Source organism: Eutrigla gurnardus, assembly GCF_963514095.1.
Source record: "Eutrigla gurnardus genome assembly, chromosome: 2".
NCBI lineage: Eukaryota > Metazoa > Chordata > Actinopteri > Perciformes > Triglidae > Eutrigla > Eutrigla gurnardus.
The window spans coordinates 2,336,010-2,347,659 of NC_139916.1; the positions used below are offsets into that span (position 1 = coordinate 2,336,010).

Consider the following 11,650-nt stretch of genomic DNA (forward strand, 5'->3'; position numbering starts at 1 on the left):
AAAATGTTTACATCCTTCTCATACAAGCGTGCCAGCTCGTCCTTTCCTAGTTTAAAGGTTGAGCAGGTGATTCTACTCAGAAACACTTTCTGTTATATGACTTGAAATCCTCGTAAAATACCGATAGACATGAATACATTAAATGCTCTGACATGCAAATGTTTTGAAAAATGTCATCTGTGGCTGTGGCAGGACTGTAAAAACGTCGTCCAATCAAAAACATTGGGCTGGAGAAAATGATTGGACGGCCTGTCTGTCTGTCAATACTTACTTCCTGATTGTTCACTCTGCCAATCTCAAGCACTCGTTTGGCGTTCTGGGGGCGGGGCTTCGAACAGAGCTCTGAATGAAGGGGGTGGGGCATTGAACAGAGTTCTGAGAGAAGGGGCGGGGCTTTGAATGGAAGGGGATGGGGCTTTAAACAGCTCTGAATTAAGGGGCGGGGCTTTGAACAGAGGTCTGGGCAAAGGGGGCAGGACTACTTTGGTTCAGCGATGCGTTCAAAGTCAAAATCTCTGTGGTTTTTCCAAATGACCTACTCAACCTTTAATATACTCATCTCTCATCTACGTATACGATCTCCAATCGGATTCAACCTCTCATTTTAACGTGTATTTGCAATCGGACCATAAGAGTTCCAGTTTCTGTTTATTTATGTAAAATTTCTGTAACGCGAGCAACAAAATCCCCGTCTTCCTGGGTCTCACGAGCTTAGCTAGCTTAGCACAGAGCGGACCCCGAACAGCGCAGAACAACATTCGCGATGCAATACTGCCAACCTGCTGCTTCAATAACAGGTTCCTCTTTAAGGCCTCTTATGAGAAACATAGCCATGATACAGAACATCCAAAGACCCGATCATCACCCGACCGACTCCACCGGGCGTTCACTGTCCGAGCAACGTAGAACGAGGGAAACGTCTCTCTCGACTCTTGTTTTCGTCTTGTCAGTAGTGGTGTGTCGATAGTTGTGCCTTTGTGTGAACTGCATGATTTATTTCCGTATGAAAATCCATGTTTTCCAGCAACAAAAAAAGAAAAAAGGAGGGATTCATACATGAATGACTCAAGGGGAACCAGATGGATGTGGTCAGGACGTATCTGTGTGTTGTGCAAATGTAATCGTAGGAAATAAAGGCATTTTAAGTAGCCTCGTCCTGTGTGGTGTGTAAATGGAGTCACAAGGTGTTATTCGTGCTTTTGGCCAGCAGGTGGCGCCATACACAGAGTGGTAAGTATGTTATAGCCCACTTCTCTCTCTGAAAAAATATGCAAACACTGTTGAGCCTAATACCAAGGCCCCTTCCTTTTAATAATATATAAACACCAAAATGAAATCTGAGCAGAATTTAAAATAAAATCTCGGTCTGGCTCCCGTGAATGTTATATTTGAGTAGTATTTATAAATGAGACTCGTTAAATCTTCTGAATGTGACTCAGAAGATCAATTGGTGTTTCTAAAGCTTTCATGAAAACACAAGCGTTTGTGTTCAATCGAGATGGTTTTAATGAAATAAGCGGAAAGTTTGTATATTAACAAGAATTCCTCTCATTTCACTGTTTAACGGTCTCAGCTGTTCTCGAGCTTTAGGTCATGTGACTTCAATAGAAATATTTAAATCTTTAAATTAATATCATAGCAAACGATGACTAGCTCAGTAGCTGTCCCTCTGTGTGTGTGGTTTTCTGAGTTTCTCCCTCTGCTTTGTTTTGTGTTTGCCTTAAAGTGCATGTGAGTCTGTTATCTCTAACAGCACTGTTGTTGGCGTTGTTTCCACTGTTCGTGTTTCCAGCACTGTTAGCTGCTAGCTGCCGGCCAAGCTGTTGCCATGTTGAGAGCCATGTGGAGGCAATAGACGATAGATTCCACATTGATCACTTTTAAAGTCGGGGTTAGAAAAAGGATATCTCAGTAAATAAAACCTGACAAAACAATCAAATTTTTGCCACCTCACCATCTGCTGAAGAAGATCATGAGCTTTGCATGAAAGCTCCAGAAATGCTACCGAGTGGACCTCAAGGTGAGATGGTTTTGTGACTTCATTTCACGATCCATATTTTAAACATTTGTGTCTGATTTTTGCAGACAGCTATGGGGCAAAATAATGGTTTGTTTGTATTCTTTCGTATTATTTTATTGCAGGTAAACCGTGACATCACACTTCAAGGTAAAGCTCTTAAATCAGAGATGACGCTCCCCGAGCGCCTGAGAAATGGAGCTCATCCATCATTCGCCGTCTCTGATACCTCGGAGCCCATTTCAAGGTCTGCATATGGAATGGAAAAAGGGAAAAAAAAAGTGTAGTTTCCATGGTAATACCTCAGTGGAAATACCTGCAATATTTTGTCCATATATGTACGTGTGGATACTCACTATGATTGTGCAGGTTTTTTACGAATGCTTTCCTCCCGGACAATCTGCTCATGAAGACACGGTGAAGAAAAACACTTGAGGAGATCGTGTTGGCATTTGCCTTTATGTAGAAATATGTTATGAATATACAATATGAGTTTTAATTTAATGTTCTGTCTGGGAATGTGCTGCTACTTCAGATACAAAACAGTAGCATGAAGCTTTCTCGTCAGATGAGTCTCGATGCTTGACAGACAAAAGACTCAAGTTTCCAACGTTACTGGGAAACTGCATGCATACGATCTGTCTGAGGATAAGATGAATGACAGAGGAATGCAGGTGTAGATATGGCTTCTGGCATCCGACCTTCTTCTTCTTCTCGTCCTTCCTGTTTCCTGTCTCACTTGGACAGTTTGGTGATAACCCGGATCAGAGCTCCGTTCTCGTCCTTCAGTCTCTGGTTCTCCATCGTGAGCTCTGCTTTCACCTGAAGATGTAAAATGACACGTCTTATCAGAATGGTTCAGTATCAGAAAGTAAAACTACTATGCAGGATGATGCATCGCTGGTAATGCCTGAACCAGTAACGTATGATACCAGTAGAGTACCATTCATACCCGCCGTGTGATGACAGGCTATAGCTGCTGCATTAGTGGGCGGATCACACGTCACATTAATTAGTCGATCGCTAGTGGTGATTGGTTTGCCATCTTCCGAAAAAGGCTCAAGACTCACCTGTTCAGACTTCACCTCGACTCTACATAGCATGACCCACTAACACCCTCCCTCGACACCCCCGCCCCCCCCCCCCCCCCCCCGCAAAAAAAAAAAAAAAAAAAACTCGGATCGTAGCACTGTTACTCTAGAAGTACTACTTTACTCAGATGAGGACCTAACACTTGTTCTATTTTTAGCTCTTACTGCATCGGCAATGATACGTCGTGGTTTCTTTGTTTCCTTCTTTTGACAAATGTACTTATTGTAAGTCGCTTTGGACAAAAGCGTCTGCTAAATGACCTAAATGTAAATGTAAATGGTTGCATTGGTTTTTTCTTCCAAATCTGGGCTCCAAAGGATCTATCGCAGGTATCATTTTTACTAGAGAAGATACAACTTGGTGCTCCTAGATAACTTGTTACTGCTGGGTTACATTTAGAGGTATTGAGTGCCGATACCTGTAAAGGTATCGAGTGTGATACCCAGCTTATTTTGACCAGTTTATTGTTGATGGCTTGAATGGGCGAGAGGACTGATAACTCTGGCAATTGGCATGTGGGATTGTATTGACTTGATGTGAATTGTATCTTTGAAAACAACGTGAACGTAGGTACAATTGTTCTTGCTTTTGTTTAGAGTCAAGAAATTGTGAAGTTGTAATTTTCTAGTGTATCTATAGGCTGAAGACTGTTTAAAGTAGCTTCACCATGAAGACTAATCTGGATTAATCTGGCCATTTTATTTCAATACACACAAACACACATAGTCTCTTGCATCCAGTGATTCTTGCTTGTCCTGTGTGTGTTTAGTCCTCTCGCTCGCAGATAACAAGAGCTTTTTGTTTCCGTCCTCTTGGGCGAAACACAACAGACATCTGTGAGCGTTGGACTGTCGATGAATACTGATGGCTCGCTCGCTGTGCACGGTGTCAGAGTGCTCACACATTCCACAGCCGGCGGAGCATAATGGTGACAAATGATGTCAGCTAAAACCAGCGTAGACAGAGCAGCTAACGCTTGTGCTCCGAGTCCTGCAGACACTTTACACCGTTGGGGTTTGATCACTGTCGTCCACACAACAAACAAGCTTAACCTTCTCATTCTAGACTGTTTGTTGTACTATTATAGATTGAATATGGTAAAAAACAAGTGAATGTTAAGGTAATTTATAGAATATCTGAATTACCTTCAACTGTTCCTCCATATCTGATATTCTCTTTTTTAGACTCCGGCTTTCCTATGAAGCAGGACATCGAACAAAAATATTGAAATCAAGATCAAATCTTTCATGTTTCAGTGAAATGCTGAGTTTATACCTTTTTTTCTGTCTCGAGCATGTTGGAGCCACAATCTCCCGGTCTTCCACTCTGCATTAATGAAAGCTTATTACCAAAAGATCATGGTGCAAAAGCCCTGAAACCAAACAATTACCGCCACATTTTCATAACAGTGAGCAGAGGTGTCTGATGTTATATCCAATACACCTGCGGCCCCACACAGAAACCGCTAAAGCTGCTCACAGTTAATATTCCCCAAATGCAGCCTCCTTGTGTAACTGCCATCTTTCATGTCACATGAAAGTATTACCTTAAATCACCATGAGAATATGTGGGGGACATTTCTGTTTGTACTGAGAAGATAAATCTGAATGATTTAAATGATGGTACCTGCGCTCGCTGCAGCTGCTCCAGAATCATCGCCAGTTCCTGTTTACTTGTTTCCAGCCGGGACTTGAGCCTCTGATTGGTCGCCAGTGCCTTTTCAAACATCTACAAAATATATGCACTTGTTAGCATTTTCCACAGGAAAGTGTTTGATGCTTTAAGCTAGCTTCATAATTCAAGGTCAACTTTATCGACTTAGTAGCTAATTGCATTGGTATTCGATGGTAGCAACGGTCGCAACGCCATAGTATCGATCGGTCAATCACAAGCTAGCCACGTCCGAAGATATCCCCTATCATATTATGTCACTCTGAATGGACCATAATGTACTAAATGAACATCATGCTGGATTGAAGAAGACTTGAAACTAGAGATTGAGACATAAACTCATGTTTACAATGTTTACTGAGATAATACATCAAGAGAGAAGTAGGACCATTTTCTCATAGACTTCTATACAACCAGAGAGGAGTCGCCCCCTGGTGGCCAGCAGAGAGAAGTAGGACCATTTTCTCATAGACTTCTATACAACCAGAGAGGAGTCGCCCCCTGGTGGCCAGCAGAGAGAAGTAGGACCATTTTCTCATAGACTTCTATACAACCAGAGAGGAGTCGCCCCCTGGTGGCCAGCAGAGAGAAGTAGGACCATTTTCTCATAGACTGTTATACAACTAGAGAGGAGTCGCCCCCTGATGGCCAGAAGAGAGAATGCAAGTTGTAGCCACTGGAATTTACTTAACTGTGGGGTCGGCACACAGGTTTGTACAGATTTCCATTATTTCCATCAGAATATACTTCGTTTTGACACCAAATATTTCCAAAGTGAATGTCATTCTCATTAGTCAGCTGTTCCCTGTGTTTGCCTTGGTTTAGCAACTGTTAGCATGCACATAGGTTGTATGTTAGCATGTTAGCATTTAGGGCACTGTTGTGCCTAAGTACAGCTTCACAAAGCCACTGGGATGGCAGAGACTCTTAGTGTTGCTTTGATTGATAAATCAATGATTCCGTCTTATCAGAAAACTCATCACAATGCCCAAGAAGACGCCATCAAATCAATTGTTTTGGCCGATCAACAGTCAGAAAAACACAAAATATGGAATTTACAATTATATCAAACAAAAAAATGACATTAACAGATTAGACCTGTCAAAATAGATGATGGATGAACTGATCAATGAATGAGTAATTCCTGTTGTAATTACTTTTATTTTGAAATCTCGGTGTTGGTTACCCGTGTGTCTGATTCCCATTGGATAATCGGCCATCTTGTGGGGTATATATAGGACTTCCTTTTAGCCGCTCTGTAAAGCGCCACCATGCTGAAATCCACTGGTCGACTTAAATGCAGATTCTTTAAGTGAGTTTGTTAATCGTCAATTTGAGAACTTGAAATATATAACGTGCCTTTTTGTAGTCATTGTTTGCCGACTCCTCTTCTGCCCTTTTCCGTGCCGACAGTCTGTTCTCCCGCCGCAGGAAGTAGGACTCGGCGTGGTTGGTGGATGCGTCGTTGGAGACGTCGGAGGATCCAGACGAGCTCAGTCTGAACACACAAAAAGGTATCATTCACCGTTCGACTCGTCTTTTAACGTCCGTCTCTATGGCGATGACTGATCTACCTTCATACGTATTAATGGTGTGAATTAGACTTTTGCTTACCGAGACAGTCTCTCGTGCTGAAAGAGAGGAGAAATGTTTTAGAACTGGCTTTCTGCATAAACAAGTCAATCAAACCGCGTCAGGACAGGTCCTCTATCTCAGTAGAGGCTCATTACTGCAAAATGGTGACATCACACAGCTTGACTTCGCCGTTTTTGCTCGAGATTTATGATGAAAGTCAAATCCACAAACAAGGTTGTATTTTGTACCATGATGACCGTTTCCTCTGACCATAACATAAACACACTGTGGAAAATATTTCATTCCCAACGTTCATTCATTATCAATAGATCTAGAAAGCAGAGCTGAGTGATTCTTTGAAGTCTCATTATCATGCAGGAATCCCCCATGAAAGACTTTTCTTCTTTTCTTTTTTCCAGTTTTCCAAGAAAAGGTTTATGGCCGTCTGAAATACCGAGCCGAGTTACGGACGGAGAGAGGAAGTGATCCCTGAAATAAACTGACAAGCAGAGATAACTAAACACATCCAAAAAAGGTAATAGCTCTGGCAGTGGCTTTCCACAATGTGTTCATTATTGCCGGCTGAAGTTGGAGAGGGGTCACACGGCTTCCTCGGTGAGGGGTTTTCACACGGAGGAGCAGAACAACAGCTGGACCATGAAAACTCCCTTAAAAAGAAACAAATAAAGAGGATAGTTGATCATTTAAAGGAACATAAAGCGTCTCCGCTGCCAGAACACCTTCAAATGAACTTCAGCATAAATCACTGCTCTTCCTAAATACATTCCCATATTTAGTGTTTTTGATGGCGATCACAGAGAGTGCTGTCTAACGCATCATTTAAGGCCATAGTGTATAATTATATATGTCCTCTTCATGCTCAAAAAGCTTCACAGTGAGTACGTTGTTGCCCATCTGTTCACCAGGATTTAAATGTTCCTTGTATATTCAAGATTCAAAGGGTTTATTGTCTATTTATAGATACATTGTATAAACTATAAGTTACATTACAATCATATGTCCAAAGCAACTTGTAAGTGCATGCAAACGTGATCAGAACAAGAAGACGATGTCAAACATTAGTTAAAAAGAATTGATCTCAAACAAATATCTAAAAAAAATAATCCATTAAAAATGATACACCCGTACAACGAAACTGCATCATGAATTAAGTTTGGTTGTAGATTACGTTTGCTGTTGTTGTATGTAAGAAACATGTTTCAAGTACTTTTGATGCATATTTTTTTTCTATTTGGTCATAATATTAAAATGTAACTAAGTAGTTTTGTTGCCTGAATCTAATTAGATAGTTTGATATGTATCCCCTTTGAAAACATGCCGATTAGTTTTAGATTAGCATTTTATTTTGTTGTGTTTCGGGGAAGTCGACGTTGATCTTGACAACTATCGGATGGATTGTCATGATAATGTGTACAGACATTCATTCATTGACTTTTTTTTTGTTGGATTCATGATTTACTTGTGAATCCAACTGACTGAAGTGACTTTTTGAGTGAAGCATCTGACTATTAGATGGATGGCGGTGAACTGTTGCCTTGACGACAACCGGGTGAGTCGTAGTCCTTCTGGCGATGCGTTGACCTTTTATCTATCCATTTTTATCCAACACTTTGCTTCATGTCGAGAAACCTGTGAAACGTGTGTGGGATTTTTTGGGGGGGTACTAATTAACATCAGCTTGTTAGCATCGTCCCGTTAGCATGTTAGCATCCGGTGACATCAGCTGTTAGGCCTCACAGAGCTGCTGCACTCTTTGATTCTAGCACTTCAAGTTAAATCAAAGTTCTTTCTTTCAATATAAAATATCATTAAGACATGAAACGGTGTTGGACTGAAGGCATTCCCTCTCTGAACCGGCTGAACCCGTCCTCGCCGCCTTTTAAATGCTGTTTCATCATATTAATCATAGGAACACGACTCGCTCTTTCAGGTTTTATTCCATTCCCCCAACGCTAAAAAATCAATACGTATCAACTTAGGAGAGGTTATTATCTCGCCTGCAGCGATTCTGCAGCATTTATCATCATAATGATGCACTGAATTACTCATCGCCTGTCGTAACGTCTCAGACTTTGCTGCCTGTTGTGTTAGACTCGGAGATGTTTTTGGTGACGGTTCCACCGAAGTAGAGCGCTGCTCAAACGGTTCCATGTCCGACCTAAATCACCGTGGCCGTAAGTGGATTCCTTTAAAGAAGAAACAGGGGCTTTCAGTTAGGACGTGATGTGTAAACACGGCGATACGCCCCCCCGGACATTTACAACATCTCTGGATCTTCCCCAGACTCTGATGTCAGGCCGCTTGAAGACTCTCCCCGGACACTTGGATATGTTCAGTTAAACGGCTATTAATGATACACAGTGTGCATGCTTGGGAAAAAAAGAGGAGCAAGCTCTGGTTTAGATTAAGTGACAGCACTTATAAACAGATGCTGATGGAAACGTGGCCTTCGTGTCCTCACGCGTGTGTGTGTGTGAGTTTGTGTGTGCGTGTGTGTGTGTGTGTGTGTGTGTGTGTGTGAGTGTGTGTGTGAGAGCCACTCTGAGCCACTGAGCCGTCCTCAAGCCTTTTTTCTAGATCCTGTGAGGAACTTCTTGCTCGCTGACCAGCTATTCCCAAGTGGAAAATGTGAGCTTCCCGTAGGACCAGCGGGGAGATAAACATCCATAAATACTGTGTCCGAGTTCCCACAAGCCAGTCCCGAGCACTCTATCCCTCCTCCTCTCTGTTCCCTGTCATCCTGTCTTCCCCCCTCTCTCTCTCTTTCTGTTAATCTTTCCCAAGCCGATTCTACAGATAAAAAAACAACTTGTTCCTTGGTTTCACTTACAAGTTTTTCGTCAACATACAATTTATTTTCACACGTCATGTGAGCCAAACATCTTTATTATTAGGAGGCTTATACACCGTGTAACGTCCTCGGTGAACTAATGAGGGATGAAGTAAATAATCTAAATAAAACGTCATTATCCAACCCATTAACATAGTTTGTAAAGTTTGAAGTTGTAGAAAGAACATATGTTCTAATCAGCATTATTGATAAATAAAACACTGATAAAATTGGCAAATTAAAATATCACATCTGTAATTGTTAGGACATGATTGTCATTTAAAGTAAACCCCCCAAAAATACATAAAACCATGTAGTGTTAAAGGAATGCTTCAAAAGTCACAGATTAAAACTTCTGCTTTTCATTGCTTGTACAGCAGCAAGAACTAAAGGAAGCTATAGTTATAGACAGTGTAAAGTGGACTGTTGCATTCCAACAGCTCTCCTGTGCAAACAGTGTTTTCCATTAAAAAAAGGCACTAGAATTAATTTCAAGTGAGGCAGCGACAGGTCGTTTCACGGCTAGGCGTACAGCTTCCATCTGTCTTGAAGGTCGGCGGCACAAACAACACGGGAACACCACCGTGGCTAGATCCAGTCTGTTTGACAGCTGGCCTGATAATGTTTGTGTTTGCATTATGTCAGCCCATGGCATTTCCTTCTCTACAACAGACAGATTAAAAGACAACCGGCGGGGTGGGGGTGGGGGGCTTACCCTCGGGCTCTTGGTGGCGGCGGATGAACTTGGAGAGGAGTCAGAGAGCGACTTTCTGATGCGTGGCTGATCTTTGTTGTGAGAAAGTAGAGATGACATCGCTGCCGAGCTGCTGGACTCCACATGCAGCAGAGATGGGTGTCCAAAAGTCCAAAAAGTTGTTTGTTTTTAGATAAGAATTCTTCTTAAACAAACCAAACAAAAAGAGAGAAAAAGGCAGCAAAGACGATGTAGAAGGGGATCTACTTATAATCCTGATGTTGAGTTCTGCTCGTTTCCTGAGTTAAAGTGAGCAAGTGATGGTGAGACAGTGAATATGTGATGTGAGGGTGAAAGAGCTGCACAACTGTGAGGGAACGGCGGAGGAAGTGGTGGGTCTGGGGGGAGGAGTGTGTGTGTGTGTGTGTGTGTGTGTGTGTGTGTGTGTGTGTGTGGACACAAGGATCTGACAGCACTATTGTTCACAAGGGCTCTCGAGGGGACCTTGCTCATTCAGCCCCAAAATGAAAATAAAAGAGTAAAACATTGTAAAACAGTGTTCTCGGAGGTAGTTTGATGTGAACATTGATCACATGAAGTTTAATTTACAAATATCTGAGTGTGCTCATCATCTGTGAGGGTATTTCCTCTTTTACGTTAAAAATAACTTTTTGTACAAAGAGGAAACTTTGTTTGAAAAAAGCAAAAAAAGTTATTTAAGTACACAGACTTATTAGCATTAAATGTGCTTTAAAGAAGCAAAAAGTAAAAGTAGTCATTATGCAGCCGATGAAGTTGGAGCTAATTTATGCGACGTATCATACAATAATCTATAATAGTAAATCATAATGTATTAGCTTGTGTTGATAATCTGAATACAAAGTAACTAATGTGGTGAGATAAATGTAGTAGAGTAAAAAAGTACATTTCTTTCTGAATTATAAAGTGGACTAAAAGTATGAAGTACAGTCAAGTACAAGTACCTCAAAAGTACTTATTTACCCTCCACCACAGGAAACAACACGTTAAAAATGTCAGCTCGTCAATTAAAACCAGCGCCGACTGAAAGTAGACGTGACATTTAAAATGCAGGCAGCAGATGGAGAGTGAGATAAGGGTAAGAAACCACCGGTTGGTCGGATGCACAAATACAGAGCCGCTGTGCTGACGGTCTGTTGATGTCATTGAACCAGGCCGAGGCTGCGTGTGTCGACAGTTAAGACAAGTTTACATTCTGAGGAAGTGACGTGACACAGTCGCGGTCGTTGTGTTAGCACCGGAGAATCATTCTCCTGAAAAGGAACGCCACCGTGTTTTACATGCTTCTGGAACGGGACGAATATACTTCATGGCATGAACACGGAAAAGTTTCACACAAAAGTATTTCATCTCATCTTCAACCGCCTATCCGGTGTCGGGTCGCGGGGACAAAAATATTTGTTGAGGCTTGAAAATACAATCTGATTGTTGGAAGTCTTAAAGGTCTCACACATATTTAAATTGATGAGTGTTCTCTGCTTCCTGTGTGAAAAACATGATTGTCTTTATTTTCTAGCATTTCATTTAAAAAAATAAGACGTCATGCATTTGACATTAAAAAGTTCAACCTTCCATTAGGTTTTGCTTAACGCCTGAAACCTTATTTCCACCTTGCTATCATGCACCCCTTGTCTTTTTTTCTTCTTCAGAGATTCAGGTTATTACGACAGCGTATGAGGGCCATTGTAGGAAAGAAAAAAGCTCATAAATG

At 41.6% G+C, this 11,650-nt stretch overlaps 1 protein-coding gene across 2 annotated transcripts; it reads right to left on the reverse strand.

Annotated features, from left to right (window-relative positions):
* Window positions 1-2,137: 2,137 nt before the first annotated feature.
* Window positions 2,138-10,268, reverse strand: LOC311026340 (protein phosphatase 1 regulatory subunit 12B-like). 2 transcript variants are annotated; one of them, XR_014598471.1, is made up of 8 exons: window positions 9,922-10,268; window positions 6,395-6,411; window positions 6,140-6,278; window positions 4,736-4,837; window positions 4,385-4,435; window positions 4,255-4,305; window positions 2,374-2,839; window positions 2,138-2,266 (listed from the first exon to the last, which is right to left on the reverse strand). XR_014598471.1 is itself a non-coding variant. In XM_084029854.1 (7 exons), exons 1-7 carry the CDS (start codon window positions 10,018-10,020, stop codon window positions 2,753-2,755), a joined length of 546 nt encoding a protein of 181 aa, XP_083885980.1. In that variant the 5' UTR covers window positions 10,021-10,268; the 3' UTR covers window positions 2,147-2,752. The 2 variants fall into 2 exon arrangements, 1 of the variants encoding a protein (XP_083885980.1); XM_084029854.1 differs by having other exon boundaries at window positions 2,147-2,839.
* Between the last annotated feature and the right edge of the window lie 1,382 nt (window positions 10,269-11,650).

Coding starts and splice junctions, on each gene's coding strand:
- LOC311026340 (XM_084029854.1), bottom strand. CDS start 10,020: ATGTCATCTCTACTTTCTCACAACAAAGATCAGCCACGCATCAGAAAG. Junction 4,838..6,139: donor CAAACAATGACTACAAAAAG/GCACGTTATATA, acceptor TATATTTTGTAG/ATGTTTGAAAAGGCACTGGC. Junction 4,306..4,384: donor TGCTCGAGACAGAAAAAAAG/GTATAAACTCAG, acceptor CCTGCTTCATAG/GAAAGCCGGAGTCTAAAAAA.